The 23041-nt window shown below is 35.8% G+C and overlaps 1 protein-coding gene across 2 annotated transcripts in view; it reads right to left on the bottom strand.

The window, feature by feature from the left end:
* SLC36A4 (solute carrier family 36 member 4) overlaps positions 1–23041 on the bottom strand; it is a 91605-nt gene that overhangs the window by 26678 nt on the left and 41886 nt on the right. For both annotated transcript variants that reach the window (XM_027647076.1, XM_027647146.1), the window contains exon 10: positions 19056–19225. In XM_027647076.1, the coding sequence (XP_027502877.1) occupies positions 19056–19225 (170 nt within the window). The remainder of the gene's footprint in view (positions 1–19055; positions 19226–23041) is intronic.

The raw sequence follows: 23041 nt of genomic DNA, 5'->3' as shown, positions 1-23041 counted from the left end.
AAAATAATTTGGCTACATGAAGGAGAGTTGCACAGACAGATTAGAAGAACACGAGTGATTTACATGGTAATACTGAAAACAAAGTAAGACAGAATAAAAGTTAACTTCATAAAGTCTAAAATGAAGAAGTACTTGCACTAACTTGGCAATAAAAGCATTTACCTTTTTCAGTGTGACATTATAGCTAATGAAGCTGTAAGGGACTACATGTTTTAACTGATCTGATCTTTGTGTACTTATAAAATAAACTGAGTGAAACAATGTAACCTACTGGAATCATGGATTTTACACTACACTAGAAGTCTTTCAAAACTTGTATAGTTGTAAATTATGTTCAATTCTCAAAGACATGCATTGTGAATACCAGTATTATTAACAACATAAAAATCTGTATTTTATACTAGCCTAGATACCCTGTGTCTAATTATCTCAATACAGAGATTCTTTGGAAATGACCAGTGTTCCTTTGTCTCTAGAGCCTGAACCTTTCAACTACAACAGGGAAAAAGGGGATTAACTGCACTGTAAGAACACCAAGCAAAACCAAAGTATTTGTAATGAGTTATATACGTGCTCAATGGCACCAGTTTTCTAGAACTTGAAAGTACCTAATGATTAGGATATCTCTTGAGAGCAAGTAGGTGGCAAGAACATAAGATGGTAATGAAGGAACATCTAATTTTCCCAGTATGGATATGCATCACCAGCTCAGTGGCCATCCCCTACAGAGCAGATAAAGCACAATGAAGACAGTATAAGTACCATGTTTTACATCTCCACTAGACAAAAACATACAAACTAGCATTGCTATTTCAGGGAGGAAACATGCTGTTTATGTAGAATGAGGAAAACAGAAATAACTCTTTATCCACATTAAAAAAAAAAAAAGAAAAGAAAAGAAAATGAGATTTAACATTGATGAAGCCATCTGGTTTCCAGCAGTGGAATGTAATATTCAGTTTTTCTGTGAAGACATCACATCCCAACAGAATATTGTTATATGAGAGAATATTTTACAAGTGAGGAACTGACAAAGTGAAGATTTTTCATCCAAGCAAAGAGAATGAAAGAATCATAGAATATGCAGATGGGAAGGGACCCATCAGGATCATCGAGTCCAACTCCTGGCCCTGCGCAGGACACCTCAATAATCACAACATGGGCCTGAGAGCATTGTCCAAGATTCTGTTGCTACAAAAATTTGGTACAGAATCGTGTTGTAAATAGAACATTTAGTCTTTAAAATCTGATACATTTAAAATATCTGACACAAAGTAATTTTTTTCAACAGTTTTGCATGCAATTTGTCAGCATTCATGGCAATATTTTAAAATATAACAATTAAACATGTAACCTGTTAAATGTGATTTGGCTATAACCGGAAAAAGTCCTCAGGCTTTGTACATCCCTAAATTGCAGGGTTTTTGAACTTGTCTGGACCTGATCTGATTTCAGCTTGGTTTAATTGTAAGAGCAATTCTCTAGCCGTCAGTCAAATTGACTTTTGTCTACCTTGCTCTAGTTTAGTTCTGTGACTACAGTATATGTAAACAATCAGTAAGCTCATGTACCCACTGAGCAACCCTACATCATGAACAGTGATTTCATACTGCATATAGCTTTTCTATTATTCTTTGGATTATGAGTGTCATTATAACTGGACTAATAACAACTGCATTGTGTTTTAATTACAGTCACAAAATATTAGACTTAATTAATAAAACCTTGCATCTGTGTAATGTGTTCTCTCTTAGCCCATAGCAAACTTCCAAGCATAAAAAATACCCCACAACAAATTTAGGAATAAATTATAATTGAAACTTGAGCCAAACGTATTCTAATAGGCTCTGTTATTGTATAGTAATAAAGACGATACTGAACACAGAACTTCAGTCTTAATATGCCATATGTTGGTTTAACAAAGTTAAAACACTGACAGTCTCAGAAGAAAAAACAAGACAGTTTCAGAATTTTCAGAAGAAACTGTCAGATAACGTAATTCTAACCAACAGCATTTTTCCATTTGCACTACTCTACTTCCACACCTGTAATTGTAGCTGTTAAATGTTTTTCTTTGTGATATACCACCTCACATGCACTATGTTTCTTTTCTCTTCATAATCACGAATGTCTTTCTCTCCTCTTAAAATAAGGACTCATTTTTTCCCATTCCTCTGCAGGAAGCTGCTACAGCTCCCACATTTATTCACCCATTTTACATCTCAGGATCTATAAAAAACACATATAAAGGCTCAGTCTCAAATGTTTCACTTAGTTCATTGGCTTGGGAACAGGTCAATGGCTAGGAATTTTTTTTTTCTCTAAACAACTAATTAAAATTTTAATTTATTTATTTAAAGTTTTATACTATCCATTTATAAGCATCAGCATTTATGGAACAGAAAAACCCAACAATTACATTATAGTTTTCAGCTTTCTCATACATGAAAATCATTGGAGTGAAATGGAAATATATTGCAACTTGATCCCTAAAACAGAATCACTACCTGGTTATACAGCATTTCGGTATAAATACGGCATAATGAAACTAGACTTAATTCAGACATTGCAGCAAGTCTACCACTGCCAGCACTGTGCAGTGTTAGCCTGCTTTAGACTGGGTTTTCTGCCTTCGTTTTTGTACTGTGAACTCACTGTCTTTAACAGGACTCCGTATTTTATATTGAAATTTTCTCACACGTCCTGGATTGTAGGAGTACCAAACCACTTACAGACAATCAGGAGAGAGCAAAGCCCTGCACTAAAAGGATGGAGATGCAAACAGTACTGTGGAGGACCATGAAGGCTGGAAGTCACTCCCAAGAAGTACATGGAGTGGCTTTAGTACAACACTAACTACAGTGCTTGACCTTTCAGAACGAAGGTTGAAAACCACCATCCATACCTACATACTTACCCTACATAAAACCTGGAATCGATGATACTTGCTGGCTCTGATGGCAGAAAGCCTCTGCATTATGTGCTTTGGAAAGGTAATCTAATCACATTCGCAACGTGAACAATTGAAAAATCAATTCAAATGCCTATTGTAGGAAATTTTTTGCTTAGTTTGGAATTCTCAGCTGAAAAGAGCAAGCGATCACAGAAGTGTAACCATCGTTTATGCTACTACAGAATGCTTGTTTTCCACTTATGGAAAGCTCAGACCCTGAATCTTACAGAAATGAGATATCCAGTTGCAAAATTTAAGGTCCAAATTTTTTGTTCTTAAAAGCAGAAGTACAATACTGAAGTATTGTTCCATTTGTCTCAATCTCCAAATAAACACAGCAGACAATGCAACTAAAATCTGGACTGTAGAAGCACGCACACACACACATCATTGAACAGATTTGAACCTGTAAAGCAGCTAAATTCCATCTGAGATAATCAGTGCACGAACTGACCATCTTAACACATAAAAATACTCACAGCTACATTAAACTGCTTTAGTATCTTAGTCTGTGTGAATACAGTTGATTGAAAGTTCATTGGGATCAGAAAGAAATGTTTCCAGCACCATCAGCACTCCCTCATTCCTGAAGACAACAGGTCTCCAGGAAAAAATGATGCTACCATCTTTCTCCTGCCATTCAGATGTTTGGCCCTACTTCTCCATGTGTAGCCTTTCCTTGCAAAATGTTCCTTCCCTGCATGAGCTCCAGTTCCCAAATCCCCAAGAGATATTTTAAGCTTTGCCATCATCTCTCCTCTTTCACTGAGTTAGAGGTCAGGCAAATACATCACCTCCTCTGCAGTTCTCTGCAGTGGTGCTGCAGCCAATACCAGCACCTACCATGTGAGAGCAAATAATATCTTGCTCCTTTGCATCACAGTTTGTGCCATTATAGCTCTATACTGATTAAAAAGGCTGTGATGAAAACCAAACGTTACCCTTCTGAAAAGGCTATGGAATTACGAAATTAATGGAACTACAATTATATACTCAATTACCCAGTTTTGTTATTTAAAAAAGCTACCGTGTGGTAAGAAACTCAATTCTAAATAATGAGATCCAGTAAATTACTTCATTGTACATACTAGATCAATTTAAGGTCAAACTAAATTACATTTTAAGTAATCCATTGGTCTTTCACTTTGAGCAAGTCCCTAGATTCTAGTGCAACCTTAGAGTTCAAAAATAACTAACTACATAATGAAATTATCAATGTCAGAAAGTTCCCATTCATCTATAAGCAAAAGCTTAAACACTTTAGTCAATGCCCTTACTCCAAAATTTAACAGTACCCCCTGCTCAAAAATACCCCAATACAAGAGTAAATCAACACAGAAGGACTTCTATCAAAATGGAGAAAGGCAAAAAAGAGTTAAGTTACATTTTGTAAACTTATAGGTATTAAAGATGGAACAATTGTTCAGATATAAAAACTGAAAATGTCTGGTTTTCTAAATTCTCATGCTCTCAAAACATGTTGTTGTTACTACCAATGATTCAGTCAATATTTCTGTGAGTAAAACACCTATAAATATTAACAGTCTCTATCCTTCAAAATTACTTTTCCCCATGTTTTTTTATTTTAACAGTATTTGTGGTGGAATATTTTAGAAAATATTGAATTTTTATATTAGGAAACAAATTTTATACTAGGAAACTATTTCACTTACGTGAAACTCCAATTTTCCATGGTTCTACGCACAAGAAGGAAATTAAATATTTAACATTGTCACACAGTGTAGGGATTTCAAACAAATGAACTTTGTGATGAGAAAAAGGCAAAACAAATAGAGAAACTGGTAATAAAAGACACCTTGAAAGGACATACAAGCACAATATCTCCCAAGTCCTCTCAATACATACAAGCAGCCAGTTGAAATGTTTAATAGCCCAGGTAACACTGGAGATCACAGCATGAGTTCCAAGGAGAGGACAATCAAAGCGTAACAGCTTTTTTAAAAGAGCAGGTGTTTTCATGCAGAAAAGAAGAGCAGTGGTAGAATTCTTATCTTTCTATTTCCTGTGGTACACTGAATTGCATCAAAACCCAGATAATACTTTCCTAATGTTCAATAACCCCATGCAGGAGTTACTCTTTCACAGTCACAAAAAATTGAAGTGATTCTTCAAGCACTTACTGACACCTCATGTGCCTTATCCAGCTCTCCAAAATATGCACTATCTTTCTTTGCTTATATTTTCAACTACCAGTTTCTACAAAGTCTCTTCAAGATCCTCTACTTTCAGAGTTACCTGAAGTGCATACATGAGAGACACAGTATCAGGATTTTCAACGATTCCTGATTCAACCAAGGAACTGCCACAAACAAGGGACATATCTTACGGACTCTGCCCATAAGCAGAGATTTCTAGTATCAGGACTGTGTTACGTGCAGATCTTTTAAAGTAAATTTTAGAATTCCACTTCAACCTCACACACCACCTTTGAAGAAGCTCTGTCACCGGCCGATGGTACGTAGCAGAGCTGCACTCTGAATTGTGAAGACTAAAGAAGCAGAACATACACTTCTCAATCCATTTTCCTCAAAGTATTTCCTGCATTATCCACATGTACAATAGCTGGGAATTTCTCCATGAACTGACTATGCTAACAGTACATAGAGAAATTCCGGTCTTTGATGAACAATTGTGGGGCAGTTACTTAACCATGTGTTTCCTTGCCTGTTCTTTTTCTGTTGAGACCAAAGGTCTTTATTAACAGGGATTTGTATTTTTTTCTGTGCAGAAAACATATAGTTCATTCATACATAAATTACCATTTATAATGGTACATACTTTACCCTTCATCACACTTTACAGCTTAATGCACTTACCAACTCTGGTTGCATCTTTCAGATGGCACAACTCCCCCAGTTATTAATTAAAAATATTGACTTATTTTTACTACTTACAATTTTTTCTTTAAAATAATCTTTGCAGTATCCATTGTACAATATCTATTAACACTGCACCACTTCCAAGTACGATGAATTTAAGAAAGGAGAGAGGTATCATAAATTGTCTTTGGTTGACAAAAAGAAAAGCCATGGGTATTCATTTAGATGGCAATGATGAAACTGAAATTACATGGGGTTTTTTTCACAACTTCAAATACGTTAGACATCTTTACTCCCTATTATCTAACTTTTTTTTTTCTCTTTTATACATGCCTGCATATATACAAACATATATATATTAATACATGCATCATCCAAATTCTCCAGTGTCAGATAAAAAGATTGTTATAGGTATCTCAGTAAGAGGTTTTATTGAAATTTATTAGTATAAATACAATAGATATTTTAAGCAGGTCACAGAAAAGTGGTCTGAAGGTAGGAGAAATACATTTACTGCATGAAGTGCCTTGGCACTTTAGTGCATGAAACACTGCTATGCAACTTGCCACCAATCAAGGGAAAAGGTTAACTAGGATTTTAGCTATTAGGTATGCTTTTGATTCAAGCCATTATTTTGGTGATTTCTAGTCTTACTGTATACATTACAGCCTATAGTATAACGAATGATCACCTACTCTTACTGCTGAGTGAGACTCAATGAACCTGACTTTATACCAGAGTGGCTGGGTCTGATTCACAGATCTTCTCTCTCTAAAGTTTTGTGGTCTGCATAAGAAATACACAGGCGTATATCTGAATATATGTAATAGTCTGTTTTGTTGCATAATGCATTTTGCAATTTTTTTTCACAGGGATGTTATTAGAGAAAATTATTTTGATTCTCAGCTTGTGGGATAACTTTATAGCTGTACATAAACCAGCAGGCAGTTTTATGGAAATGCTAAGCCTTTTCAAAACATAAACCAGCAAATATTAATGATATCCTAAACAGAAACTCCTCCAGTTTTCTCTGAAGCATCAAAAGAGATTCAGTGTGTCTAGCGTTTGCTAACGCAACACACAGAAAATCAGCTTCAGGTGAACTATGCTGAATATAAACACACAAGTTTTTCTAGGATATTCACTTGCAAAGTGCAGCTATTCCAAGTGACAGCTGAATAAGTAAGTTACAATAAAGTTAGCAATAACTTCTCCTATTACTTTTTATCTAAGACAGGACCTTCAATAACAAGTAGAAGTATAACCTTGCCTGGAAGGCTAAGGATGAGATGGGCAATAAACACCATTGAGAACTGATCTTGAACTCACTCCATGAATGCTATTTGGTTCATGGCTTTTAGATGTAAGTTGCAAAATCAAGACACACAGGACCTAAGATGTTTTTGAGAAAACATATCACAATATTTATTATACTCAGTCCTTTGTCACAATGAAGTTGAAGACTGATCATCTTTTGTGAATTTAAAATGCTACCCTGCACTTTGGTAACCAAATCAGTAACAATGTATTCTTGCTTTATTTTGCTATCAAGCACTTTGTTCGTATTTAATCATAGCAATTATTTCTATTGTGCTTACCCCCTGTAATTTTATGTTATATAGAATGACAGTTAATTGAGCTAAAACAATTGCTCATAATAATTTGTGTGTTTATTTTTATTGTGATTATTGTCATTCCAGCTCTCTCACTGCAAGAGCAAAGCACTCAAAGTTATGCATATACAGACCATTTAATAACTATGTTGTTCTTTTCCTTGGGGTTCAACCACCTACTAAAGAAAAAACAAAACACAGCAACTGTGCACAGAATGAAAACATAAATTAAAATAATAAGTTATCTTCTTACTCCTCTGACAATTGCCAGTAATGATTGTAAAAGTACCACGAGAAAATAGCTACTGGGTTTTGTTGGTTGGTTGGTTGGTTGGGGGATTTTTTATTTGTTTGGGGTTTTTTGCCAAGATTTAAAGTCAGATATATTTACCAGCATATGTTAATAAGGAACTGAATCCCACAGAGCTGAATGTCGGCTGAAGTCAGAGAACACTTGTTTTTCTCCACATACTCTCTCAATCCAGTACATTCTGGTCAAAACACAGAGACCAGAACTACACTGACACTTAAAGCCACAGAAAGTCAAGTTTTATATGTCAACAAAACAACGCCCTTTGTCTTGCTTTCTGACAATTTCACTGGCCTCTTCTCTGCCAGTGGATACTGAGCTCGTGGTTTCAGAAATCTCTTGACAATGACTCCAAGATCCCTTACCAAGTTCTAATGCATACTTCTAAGCCCAGCACTACTGTAAGCACAATTTAAACTACTTTCCTCTTGACGGAGAAGGGAGATATTATAGCACCTTCCAGTACCTAAAAGGGGCTTACAAGAAAGCTGAAGAGGGACTTTTTTTCAAAGGCCTGGAGTAATAGAATGAGGTGATGGTTTTAAACTAAAACAAGGCAGAGTTAGATTAGGAAGCAACTATTCACTGTGAGGGTGGTGAAGTACTAGAACAGGTTGCCCAGAGAAGCTGTGAATGTTCCACCCCTGGAAGTGTTCAAGGCCAGGTTGGACGGGAGTTGGAGCAACTTGGTCTAGTGGAAGGTTTCCCTGCCATGGCAGGGGTGTTGGAACTAGATGATCCTTAAGGTCCCTTCCAAGCCAAACTATTCTATGATTCTACAATGCTCTTCAGTAATTGTCACCAACAGATGGTAATAACCTGGTCATAAACATAAAAGAATAATATAAAAGTAGGAAAGTTATTGTTCTGTATTGAAAATTGGGGTTTTTTGACAGATGTGAAAGAGATTGTACGATTGTTAGCACTCCTTTATACTCTGTATTAAAAAACTGTTATCTTTAACATGAAGTATTGGAACATGCTTCCTACAGTCAGTCTTTTTTAGTTTATAAAAGAATACACCAACTGTAATTTAATTATAGCCTGCTTGCATTAACATATGAAACAAAACACATGCTAAGAAAGGATCCTTAAACCTAGCGGACAAAAGGTAAGCAAGAATGGCAGCTAAAAGCTAAACAACAACACAAAAAAAGGAACATTTTTAAATACATAAACAAAAGAGCAAGGATAGTAACTCACTAGATTTATCTTTGTAATCCAGATGGATATGCCTGACACTTCAAGTATTTTTCTCCACTTGGAAGCAGACAACACCAGAGTTACACAGGACAGTAGTTCCTTCTAGCAATTTAAAAAAGCTATAAAGAGCCGTTTCTAAAACAGTGACTCATGGAAATATACCTGGCAAGACCCAAACCACAAAGGATTCTGGTCCTTTTTCTCCTACTGAACAAATGTCAACGTTGCCAAGTAATTCACAGTTTCTCATACTACCACATCAGACTGTTGTATCCTCAAAAGGCAGACTAATTTATCACTAATCCACAGTTTATTTGGCACAAAGCTGAATAATAATTAGATCTTAGATATCCAGCTCAAGAGCCACAAAAATGAAAAATTTCAGTTTTCATTCATGATACTTTAAACTTCCCTTAACCTCAGCTAGCTGCCTTGCAATTTCTTTTTATCTTATTAAATATTATTTTGAATTGAATGTTAAAAAATTAGTTCACTGTACAGACGGAGCTTTAATTTATGCAATGAGTTCCAAAATTATTACCCTGTTTTGCCAAGAGTAATAAATCTAGAATCTGTGCTTCTGCAACCAAAACTCTACTGGACACTTCCACAAAATAAGTAAATTTAGGCAGCAATCTTGAAACAAGATCAAAATGTTAAAACACTCCACATACACTTAGAAAGTACATTTAACTGAACAATAAATTCTTATAGCTTAGTCTACATGTCTAAGTATCAGGTCTTAAAATTAAACTCCTGCCATATTCTCAGTGGTGCACTTTGCAGCAAGCATTTGCAATCATTTTGCCTCCACATTCCAGAAAGAAATATAGTCTGTAGCTATCAAATAGGGATAATGAAAGGAAACATAAACCACATAATTGCAGCTCTCTTGACCAAACCACTTAGACTTTAGATCTGGAATATATTGTGTCAAGTGGATTACTTGTCATAATAGTAATAGCTCATTTTATGCATTTATACTAATGATCCTCTGGTTTGTTGTCTGATATTACAGATTAATAATGTCTGACAATTAAAGCATAAAATAAAGGGAAAGGCAGTCAAATAAAAAAGGAAAAAATAAAATAAATGCAGCAAAATTACAAAATAAAAAGTTTCTGGTTACTGGATAAACAGTGGATAAACACAGACTAAGAGACTGAGTGGTCTTTCAAAAAAATAGTTAGGATCTGAAAGGAGGATGCAACTAGCAAGATCATGGGCACACATCAGTGAGTGGAGTCAAAAAGTAGTCATTCACAGAAATAGAGCTGAGTTGTGCTGAAGAACAAAAATGTGTTCATGTTAATCCAGCAAAGACGGAGTTACTCATGGAGTGTATGTCGATGGAACAATTGTATACACTTAATTCCTTTGGAAACCTGACTTCAAGTAGTCTTCAGTAAGGAGGTTCATACCAGTTTATTAGGACAGCAACATGATTCAAGATATTTTTTACCAAAGGAAGAACTACAGTCCAGATAACCTTGCCACAACACCCCATGTGAAATAAAGAACATAATCTAACTTCAAAGATCAAGACACAGAATTTTTATTTTGATGCATTACAGAACAGCTTTATCAGTGAGCAATTACTGCAAGTCAAAAGACAATATATTCCATTCACTTGCTATGCCGTGGTGGGATAAAGAAAACCACAAAGAAGAGAAAGATATTCTACATTTGTAAGCAGTGAGATGTTAATTTGACTCATGTATCACAAAAACATACTGTAAAGATATTCCTCTTTCTACCTCTATCTCCTAAACTCTAGAACACAGCTCTTCTGGTTGTGCCAGGACAAAGGTCCTCGGCCACAGTGCAGGTCTAGGAAAACTTCCCAGTCAAAAAAAAAAAAATAGATGGAAAAAAGTTTAAGGGATGCAACAGGAAAGAACAAACTAATGAATCCTTGAACATGATGTTGAAAACATAAGAACTAAAAAGAGAATGGGATGCCTCTTGTGACACAGGTTCTTTAGACCTTCTGTAACTGTAAATCAATGTTGCTTATTATTACAACATCTGCACTGATGCACCTTATCAAGTGAAAAAGTACAGATAAATATTTAATAATATTCAACTCAGATTAACCAACTAAGCAAAGCATGGCATGCTGTTACTTTTGGTATTCCCATTAACTCAATATACCTTTTCCCCTCAGTGTTGTTGCACAACGAAAAGGAGGAAGGAAGACATATGCCAATCCCCTGGAAAAAATGGGGAGATTTTTAAAATGCCAACCATCGTTATCTATTTCGTCTTAACTATGTACTAAGAAACTGGTGTTTTCCATCTGCCAAATCCTTTACTTTCCCCTTAGGAATCTTTGGATCTTAAAGGAAATTTCAGGTCATGGAGTACTGGATAGATGCAAAATGTATAAGGGGTACATACAAAAATAGCTGCTCCACTCAATAAGCATGAAAGAAAATCACTGGCTCATGTACGACATTTAAGAAGAAACCCAATAATAACTTCCTCTTCTAAGCCACTTCATTCATAGAAATATAATGGGCTAAAATAATGGAGAGACACAAATGCACGAATTATTGAAATATTACAAATATAAAGTTTGCTTTCCATGAGCTAGAGAATATGTATATAAAAATATATATATTTTTCTGTTATTTGGACAAAGAATTTTCATATCATCTTCATTGTATTTGTAAGCGCACAGATGGAAAAAAAAGTGGAACGAAAAAATAAAAGATTAGTCTTAAAATTATTATTAGAAAGGGAAAATGGGATTGAACTGCAGGCAACTGAGCATCATATTCAGCGTCACCTCACTCTTCCTGCGAATGATTCATCATATCAAATGCTAGATATGTTTCTCACATCTATTCCTTCAAACACGCCAGAGAAGAAAATAAGCACTTCTCTGGCCCAGTTCAACTTGTCCCAAAGCAAACATGTAAATTATATCAGACAAATTGTGCCCTTCCAAGCATGTGTTCCTCTCTGCTCCTTACAAGGAGTCTAGTTAGCATGACCATTGCAGGTGTAGAAGTACGGAGAACATAGTCCTGCAAGCTAAACTAGATGAGTCCAAACCCACACAGTACTTTGCAACATATGCCGTGCATGACTTCAGATCTTCAGAGCACAGACTGACATGTACGTGTACTCTGTAAGTGGTATTATGAATCTCCAACTTGCACTTCATCATAAGTGAATAGGATTTGCAAAGGAGACTGCAAAAAGGAATCATACATTGTTTTTAAAAATATTAATAATTAAAATCATTTAAAAAAATCTAAAATAAGTATTGCCCCAGAATAGGACTAACTGCTTCAGAATACATAAATGCACTGCTAAACTACTTAGTTCTTGATTTGTTTTTGTAAATAATGAAACAAATGTCTCAAAAAGAAAAAGCAAAAAAAATTAATGACAAAGTTATTTCGGATATTTTAAATTTTCTGATTACAAATCTTTCAAAATTTTCCATTTTTCCCCTTAATCACAAATCACAGAATCAGAGTTACAGAATGGGTCAGGTTGGAAGGGACCACAGTAGGTTATCTGATCCAACCTCCCTGCTCAAGAAGGGCCATTCTAGAGCACATTGCACAGGATTGCATCCAGACAGTTCTTGAATGTCTCCAGTGAGGTATTCAAGCCCATACTTTTCTTCCTGTCCCATATCTACAAATTTTTTTTGCAAAAGAGCTGCATTTCAAAATCTAAGTTTACTCACAGAACTTTAATTAACACCTGAACAGAAAGAAATCCAACCTACACTGAAGTAATTAAAAAAACCAAAACAGATAAAGTAGGACTTGCTTTAACTTTTCAGGAATTTACTTCCCAGCTTAACTTTCTATATAAGGCTTTTAAAATATAAGAATTTGTAATGATGAATACTAACATTAGACCATTCTGCTGGTCAGTAGGGTTACATCTAGGAAATATATTCACAAGTTAACATCTCTAGAACAACCAGCAATAAGAAACACTTCTAGCACCATTTAAATAATCCACAACATCTAATCGTTAATTATAAACCATAGACATCTGGTATCCATATATTAAAATCAGGTTAAAAAATAATATTTGGACTATTAAAAAGAATATTAGCAATTACATGTACATAAATCAATGTCTACACCAACAGCTACTCATAAGATGCGACAAAACTCATATGGCACATCAAAAGAAAGGAATCATAATAAGGATATAACCCTGAAGTTAAGAGATTTATTCCTCTTGGAGAGAGACTCAAAAAGGTTGAAAGAAACTGATTTCACAAAACTATTTCTCACACCTCAGGACATGTCCAAAAACCACACAATGATACCTATTCTCATGTCTCAAAAACCACAGCACAGGATCTTCTACTAGGAAGTAAGAATTATGCTCACCAGCTACCTGCATCAAAAAAAACCAACCAACCAAACAAAAAAAAACCCCAAAAAACCAAAAAAAACCACCAAAAAACCACTACATACTGGAAAAAAATTAACTGAATTAATCAAATATTTCATTTTATTCCTTGGACAATTCATAAACAAATACTTTGTGTTTAAGCCCACTTTGAGGGGCGTGTTAGCAGTCCACGCAATTATTTTAAATCCCATCTGGAAGTTTCTTAATTCACAAATTTATCTATTCAATTTTTTTGTCATTAATACTACCCTTTAAAATGAACAAACTCTTATTAAAAAAAAAAATCTGTCTAACAACTGATACATAAGCCACTTCTGCATAAATGATTATCACTTTATCCTATCTATATAGATCTTAAAACTCCTTCATGTTACCTCTCCTGCAGCTCCTCTAAGCAGGTATTTTATTGGCACAATGTCATTAATCAGTGTAAGACATCTGGTAAATATCATCTCATCTTGTGTCTAATTGTTCAGCAAGAAGAACTGTTCTTTCCTAAAACCAGGTACAGTTAAAATGGGGAAATATTTAGAAAAGTGTAATTGATAAATTCAACTGAATAATGCATTTCTTCTTTTCTTGGTAAAATTACACACTAAGCTCAGAGTTAATCACAAGCAGCTCACTAACAGCTCCATTCATGCTCAGATGGATTAGCCCTTCAATTAAATTTCTTTCATTTCAAGCTAATAATCAAAACAATTGACAATTCAAAGGTATCTCCACATCCACATGCAAATGCAATATTTCTTCATTTTAACAGGAGAACCTTGGCTACAGGAATACAGCCCTAAATTAAGCTATTAAAAATAATAATCTATACTTCTCATGTGGATGAAAGATACTATCTATAATGCTTGACTCCAGTTTTCTCCACTATATTTTCTGATGTTCTTCAGCAGATTTTACCAATCCACAAAAAAAAATTCTTTCACTACTATCTTTAATAAATCAAACAGAACTTACTGTTTAAAAATGAAAGTAATGCTTAAATTGTTCTTTTCTATTTTATTCCCTTACTTCTTCAAGGATTTGCTGCCACCATTTCAGATGAAATACTTTCTCAATACTGCCTTTTTTTTTATCATACTGCTTCCAACACATCCAGCAAGAACATTTAATTTCAGTGCCCTTTGGTCACATGAGTAAGCCTTTGCCAGACAGTAAATGAGATATTTACATTTCCATTCTACTAGACACTTGCAGTCTTGCCCCATCCTAAACTGTTTAACCACAATTTTTACGGCAACATTTCACTTCAACAGAAGTGAATTTTTGTTGCCATTTAGCATCAATACTGAGTAATGCTTGGCAGATCCCTCGATCTCCAAATGCTCAGCGTATTTTGAAGCTGGTAACCCAGGAGAATTAATTGCTTAAGCTCAACAAAACCTCTCCAAACTCCCCCCTCCTGGAGTCACCATGATCTCAGTACCAGATAAGCAAGGGAGAGTAAAAAGCTGTCATGATACAATGGCAGTTTATTTCAAGCAATGTGCTAAACAGAACTTACTTGGTTACCAGGCAAGCTGGCCTCTCAAAACATATCATTCTGTGCAATGATATTTACAAATCTTTAATAAATTCATCCAGGATGGTCCAGTTCCTTTAGAAGTAAGCTAAAAAAGTTTCCCACTTTAATAGTTAATCCCAATGTGCTGGAGCCACAATCCTATGAGGTAACAGGCTAAGGGCTGAACCATGTGTTTGATGCCCATGTGTAGATGCAGCAAACACAGATCTAAAGTACTTTTGTGACATGTGTTTTAAATATGTAAAATCAGGGTAAATACTTTCAACATTATAAAAATTCCACCCTGACAAATATTTCGAAGTACTGAAGTTATTTGACATTCAAATACCACAAACACTAAGCAAAAACCTGTGAGAAAAAGAAATGTAAAGCACTTACAGTTCATATAAAACTGCATATGCAACAGTAACAACCTACAGCAACCACAAGGATGTGGTTGTCTGAGCACAATCAGATAGATTTTCTGTCCTCTTATGTATTAAAAGGAGTGTCTGTAACTAACACAGTGAGCTGAACTGACACACTACAGGACAAAACTGGCAAGTCACCAGGCAGAGACCAAAAGACAGACAGCTTCTGGAGATCCTTTGGCACCTGCATGGAGCAATCCTGTAGTGATGAACTTCTAAGCACAATCCAAAGGCAGCTCATGAGCATCCACAAAATACTAGACTTGCATATCTGTTCTCAGCACTTTCCAAATCCCATGGTGGCTCTTGTCCTATTCCTTCTATTTGTATGTGTTCCTAATTTCTAACTTTGCCCAGTACAGTGATGCTTAGTCCAACTTTCAATCCTATTTCTGCCTGGCTAGCTACAAGTCTACCTCCCACATGCTTTCAAAACAACTACCAAACCCAGTCTCCAGCGCTAGGCTGGACTTTTAACACAAGCCTAGCGCATCCCTCCACTCAGTGCAAAGGTGCTCATCTCAGTTTGTAAAACAATGGCTTAGTGTCAAGATTTATGTAGTATGGTGGGATCTTCTAACTTGCTACACCCAATACAGTGAAATCCGAAATCCAAAATACAGTATGTCTCTTGCAAATGGAATAGAAAGAAGTCTTCAGTATCAAACAATATGGAAACTCTCAGTTTCCCACCTTTTCCTTAAAATTCAAAAGTATCTGACCCATGCAATACTAACATGCTATTTTAACAGTAAATTGGAGAATGGGAAAAAAGCAGTAGGAACAAAGTCTGCCAAATCATTTGCATTCACTGTGTCCTTGCCCAAAAAGTACTGGCAAGGGGCTAACCAAAGGAAAAGCATGCTTTTGCCAATCTAGTACTGTCTCAGGAAAAAATATTTGCTTTTACTTTGAATAACAGAGAGTGTCAGAGTCTGGAAGAAGATGCTAAGAACAGATGCAAAAATTCAGACAGCTACTGTGAACATTGTTCTTAAACCTTTCGTAACTTCCTTTCCAATATGGTAAAAGCAGTCTTTTGAATACTTTTAACCACCAATTCTGCCTAGAAAGAGTCCACATGATCTCACTGCTCCTTGAGAATGGCTCAGCAAGCCAAGACTGACCTACTTCCAGAGCAACAACCACTCAGCTCAAACATGAACTTCCCAAGGGATGGGTACATTCCTCTCCGTCCCAAGCCTGAAGGCTTTTTCCCAACAAAGTTTCGTATATACTGTAACAATAAAATCATTACATAATTTGAGTAATGCAAAAGCCCAAAAAATCAGTAAGAACTGATTTTTCAAGTCTTCTCTTAAAAAGCTAATGCATTACTAGCAAACAGCTGAAGCTTCTATTCTCAGAGAATTATTTTCAAGCGAGCAGAGTCCCTTTAATCAGTGTATGACCTCTGAATGGTCCAGACATTACAACATATTCCGTCACCAATATCAAAACCACTTAATTTCTAAAATTCAATTTAAAAGGTTTTGGATTTTTACTTTCCATTAAAGAAATGTTTTCTGAATCATTTTAGGAACTGTGTTCTGCACTTAGACAAAGTGAAGCTAAGTGAAAAGTGAAGCTATTTAAATCAATTTTGTATAAAACCAGTGCTTTGATGAAAAATGATGAATAGAAGATGAATGTAACCATGGGAGCTTATACAAATGTTGGTGAAAAGGTATTATAGATACTGTATACATACAATTTGTACAAACCCCTTGAAAAAATCCTGAAACAACAGCTAGGAAAAATATATCACAGAACAGCCTGGCAAATATCAAACATTTAAGAGCAAACTTTTAATTTTACTTTTCTGTGTCTTGCAGCAAATAATCCTCAAATATCCCAGTAACCTGTAGCACTTCAGCAGGTCCATTTTAGAGATTCATATCACAGGTAAGTTTCAATGGTATAAAACAGGTCCAATTTTATTACACTTTTTTTTCGAAGAAACAAATCTGCAGGATTCTAACGTTATATCTTTATATAGATAGTTGTATATTTTATATAAATATATCTTTACATATATATAGCAAATTTTCTTTGTTTTTCTACTTTCTTTTCTTGGAGACTTCCCCAGTTTTCTCTTTCCAGGCTACTCAGTAATTAAAAAGGCAAAAAAAGCCACAAAAACCTATGGTTGAATATCATGAAGTCATTTATAATTTTCCTAAGTCCAACAGGGAAATGTGCCTTTAAGCCTATTCACCACTGGCTCTCCTCATTACACACATACACAAAAATATCTTTCACCGATAAACTCTTAAAACCTCTGGCTGTAAACAACAGTTTGGATCTACAAGATTCTTAGCTTTTCAAATCTGTTGTGGTACCATTACCAGGGTAGGTGATAAGGGGCACATAAAGGGCAATAGAGAGTGAATGGAAGTTGAAGGTGCAGTGAGGACTGGAGATCTTACTAATGATCTCTCAGAGAGACAATGAAAAAGCATTTTGGACCTTGAAGCCTTCTGATATAGATGACTCACAGGTATTACAAGAGCTACTCATATATCTTCAATCTAAAATCTTAACACCTTGATCACTTCAAGCGGAACACAGATTATATGGTGCTTCAGGAGATATGCACTTCATTACTCAAAAAAACCTTTGGGATTTGTTTGTTGCTTTTTTTCAATTCCACATAGCAGATGTATTTTCAGAGCAGCAATTTATTAGACTGATGGTATTTGCCTTTGCTTACTGTAGCAATTAAATCGCACTGCTAGAAAAACAAGCCAGATTTTCTCAACTGGCTTGACCTTAAGAAGGTCTCACTAGATTTTCAAGTTTTCTTGGACAACAATTCTTAGCTGTCATCCAGCACATGAGCTACTGGTCAGCATTCACCAAGATAACTGAGACAACAAACCAAAACTCTTCCCTTTAATCAACATTTTCCCTAAAAAACAAGGTTTAGTATTTTTTTACTTGTTTAGCAGTTTTGATTGTTTTTAAGGTAATAACAGCTTGTTTCAGTACACATAGTGGAGAGGTCAACTTTGTACTAGAAGCAATTTTTTTATAACATCCTTTAGAAAAGCATCCTATATTATTGAAGCACTTCAGGTGGGAGCTGTAAAGACAAAGTTAACTTCCTCCACAGTTTATTATCTTCAGAAGTATCGATTCCTAGATGAGACCATACTCACCATTCCATGAGCACTGCTGACTTCTACTAGCATCTGTGATATCTCAATGAGCTTATAGGAGGGATGGAAAGATTAGGGGACAAGCAAGAGAAACAACAGGAGTAACAGGCAGTGAGGACAGAGATGCAAAACTACTTTGGAGCATTATTACCTAAAATAAGTCTCCCTTCATGAACTCTTGTGACCAGGCATCCATGTTTGTCAGTGCAATTTAATGGATACAGACCAACAGATCTTTAGGCTTCAACCTCAGATCAACAAAACAGAGAAAGGATTTCTACATGACAAGCAGGTACTGCAGATCAACAGATAAACATTGACATGTATCAGCAATGTGTGTCGCACTTAAAAAAAATAATTTTTTTTCAAATAAAAGTTCAAGTTGGCAGCTTTAGGGTATTACTGGCAAAAGATGTGGTTGTCAAATAATTTGTCACACCTATAAAAGTGTGGTTAAAATACAAATACAGCATTAGATTCCTTTGTTCATGTAAGTCAAAATATAGTGAATTGTTGAAGCAAAATTTCAGGATTGCTAGCCTCTGGAAAAATAAACAACAACACATATGTTTAAATAAGCAAGTCCCAACAAAATGTAACAGTAAGATTTTTTATGGATGTTCTGCACATACTTACAGGTTGAACAGACTAATAGTGCTCTCACCACAAGCTCACTGAGTAACTTCCACTTCTGCTTCACTCTGGAAGTGACAACTGGAATGAGAATCTCCGCAGGGACATAGAATTGAATCGAATAGGTCACAAAAATCCCAAAGGAGTACAGCATTTTTACGGACTGATATAACCTATTGGAAACATTTACACACATTCACGTAAGTTGCAAACTCTTCATAAAAAAATCAGCTTGCCAATGGCACTAAGCCTAAATATATATATAAGTGAAAAATATTTTTTCCCCCAGCAAACACAAATGTTACACTACAACGGCCTAAGAAATTGCACAAGATAAGCCAACTACAGTAAATCTTCAAGAAACAGGAAGTGCAGACACCCTTATCACTGCTACGTGTGGCTGAGTAAACAAGTGTCAAAGAATTATTCACACTACCAACAGTTTTAAATTTAGATGCAGTTTAAATCCATGCAGCATAAACTACAAGCATTTGTCATAGGTCTGCTTGCAGTCAACTGATAGAAATTATGAGTCTCTTCATATGATTTGCTTTCTAAGAATGCAACTAAGGACATTATTAAAACTTTGGGTAAGGATTTGGTTCATTTGCCATTGGGTATTGTGTGTTCACAAATGAGCAAGGGAATATTTCTCATAAACAACATTTTTTTTTTTTGCTTCAGTCCTCAAAGAGAGATTGAACTGAAGCAAAGGCAACATGCATAAGTAAGAAAAGAAAAAACAGCAGCAAGGGTAGGGAAAGAACAAGCAGGATCTTCGTCTCTGTATCTTTCAAAGCCTGACAGGGGTCACTCAAAGTGCTTCCTCTTTGAGTGTCACAGGTTGTATGTGTACAAGTAAATAAAGTCCAGCCACGACTGCTTTTGGCCCCTTGTCCTGTGGCCAAATGGCACAACATGGCAAAATTTGTATCCATACAGCTCAGCTCTTCACCACCACAACAGGATGCCTCCATCATCCTTCCTTCAACATTCTGAAGGATGTGTCGAACACACAGTCAGTAATGGTTTTGAACACTGGAGTGGTGAACCGCTGGTGAACTTGAATAGCCCCTTCAGCTCAGTCTTAGGTGTTTCTCATCTCACAGCTACAAGCTAGGTCATCAAGTTTTCCATTTTTTATGATACTAAAAGACTGCTAACAAAGCAATAAGGGGGGTTTTTTTAGATGAACAAATACACAGAAGTAATTATTTTATATATATGTATGTATATATATATGACTCTATGATATGAGCGAAAAAAAAATATGCTTCAACTAAAAATACATTTTGACTAATAGGTTCTAAAATATCTGTAACAAAGGTTTGACCATCACTGTACATAACTTAGCGAAGCCCCAAAGGCATATTCAAATGGATAAAAAAACTATTATATCAATTTCTGTGGTGACATAATGGTGTAGTTAGTTTAGAAGCCACAGTTTTTGTGACACACTTCTTTTTAGAAATTTCAAGGAAAAAAGAGTCACTTTTGTATCAACTCTGCATGACTGCCCTTATTCCAGAAGCTTAGATGGATTTTAGCTGATTAAAAATAGAAAAACTGACCCGCTACCCACAATTCACCTCTAATCCTCAGGCTTCAGACCATCCCAAACCTTTACAAAAACAATTTTTAAAAGATACTCAAAAATAGGATTCAAAATTTTAAATACATAGTTGTTCAAAGTGAGTGTCTCCCTTACACTAACTAATTTTCTATAGATCTACAAGGATTAAAACCTTCCAAATTAGAAAACAATTTTTATATTATTGAGGTGATTTTACTAGTAATTTAATATTGTACTCCAATCAGATAAAGACAGCTCCTTAGGCTACCTTTTAATAAAAATGTAAATCATTCGTATGTGCTAAACCTCTTTTCAATTCTACATCTGACATTTCATTGTACCTCTTTTAAGGGTAGAAACATTGGCAAGTACTGTAACAAAACTTGCATAACAATACAGTTAGACCAAATAGGGAATTAATTACACTAAGTTTTCATTTTAACTAGTACCATGTAAAGCCTCCTTGAACTTCAATATACTATAGTGTTTGTATAGTAGTTAACCTTTGGGATTCACTGTCAGGGAACTGTTGCACAAAGACTCACTGATGTCTTAACAAAGAACAAGTGGTGAAAAGAACCTTCATATTCAGCCTCAAGAAGATGAGAAACTAAGCAAGGGCAAAGAAGAAAATTTTTGCAATGAGGGTGGTGAGCCACTGGCACAGGTTGCCCAGAGAAGCTGTGGATGCCCCGTCCCTGGAAGCATTCAAGGCCAGGTTGGACAGAGTTTGGAGCAATCTGGTCTTGTGAAAGATGTCTCTGCTCACAGCAGGGCAGTTGGAACACATGATCTTTAAAGGTCCTCTCCAACCCAAACCATTCTGTGATTTTATGAGACCCAAACCAAGGACACTACCAAGTACTAAAGCACAATTTTCCATAATCTACATTTGCAAATACTGCAGGACTTAGTTCAAACTGACGGTCACATGACAATAATTACTAAGATTCCAAGCAGCTAACTGTATGTAAAAAGAGAAATGCTACTTATGAAATAAACCAGAATTCTTTGATTCCAGAAAAGAGTTGTAAAAGATCAGCAAAAACAAGCTGAAAACTACTCTTTAAGTCCATTTTCAACATATTCTAAGTAATATATTGTGCTGAGTGATAATTTGTACCATCAAACAGCATCTAAACTAGAACTGCACTAAGTGGTTCCTCCAAAAGCACTAATCTAGCAGGATGATTTTAAGAACATGAGCAGTCTTCTATTTAAATTAAACTTAAGCACTTAACCAGTCTAGGGCCTGTGCATGCCTTCAAGTCAATTCATCTGCAAGGACATCAAATAAAACTCAGAAAGCAGTAGAATTCTAATTTAACTTTCTTTACCAGGAAAGGTTTATTTGTAAGCAGGAGTTGTCCAGCTGGAATGAAACACATAAGCCAAGTCTCACTGCTAAGGTACATTCCAGGTTCTTTTGCATGACCATCTTACAAAATCCTCCGCTGCTCCTTGCATTTCTCTAGTACAAACTGGCAACTTACTGGCTTTTTATGTGAGAACCAAATACCAAAATACTGTTCACTGGAAATCTGTTTTGTTAGCACAGTGATTGCAACCTCTTACCCCTCAATACTGTATCAGGTAGACCCAGAGTATAGCACAGCAACAGCATTGTACATCACAACCCCTGGGTGCACCCATGAGCTGCTTCTCCAAATTTTGTTTGCTGCTCTGGGGTACTACCCAGGGTAAGACAAAAACAGATGACTTTGTTAACTGTAGGTATGTGCCCTGAGTAGCTTTGAGGTTATTACACTTAGAATGCCAATTTTCTACCCTTTAGAGCACCAGTTTCCATCTCTTTTATTATCTCTTTCTATGCATTAGTCCTGCAAAGCTATCAGGATAAACATCATCATCACATCTGCACTGTAGCCAAGAGCTACTTGAAAACTGATATGTGAATAGCTCTGCTAGACAGCAGGGATGCAGAATAAAGTTCATTGTGTTGCTTGCACGAGCGCAATAAAAAGTGACAGTGAGTAGCAATCTTACCTTATTCCACATTCCTCTCACTCCTTGTTTTTTAAGAGCACTTCTCTTAAGGCACAAATAAACCCAGAGCTACCATTTAAAACAAACTTTTCACTAACCTTACAAACAACAAGCACTGCCATGTAATATTCAAAATAGAAGTATTTTCCCTTTCAGATGCATCACACAGACAGAATGGATGCATTAAACATTTGAATATTCCCAGATTTTTCTAATGTCACAGAATCAGAGAATGGTTTGGATTGGAAGGAATCTCAAAGATCATCTACTTCCAACCCCCTGCCATGGGTAGGGTCACCTTCCACTAGATCATGTTACTCAGAGTCCCATCCAGCCTGGTTGTCAACACCTCCAGGGATGGGGAATCCACAGCTTCTCTGGGCAACCTCTTCCAGTATCTCACCACCCT

The sequence above is a fragment of the Corapipo altera genome, unplaced genomic scaffold (assembly GCF_003945725.1).
Source record: "Corapipo altera isolate COAL_440 unplaced genomic scaffold, ASM394572v1 0, whole genome shotgun sequence".
NCBI lineage: Eukaryota > Metazoa > Chordata > Aves > Passeriformes > Pipridae > Corapipo > Corapipo altera.
The sequence above is the reverse complement of the archived record's forward strand: the minus strand, read 5'-3'. Positions and strand labels throughout refer to the sequence as shown.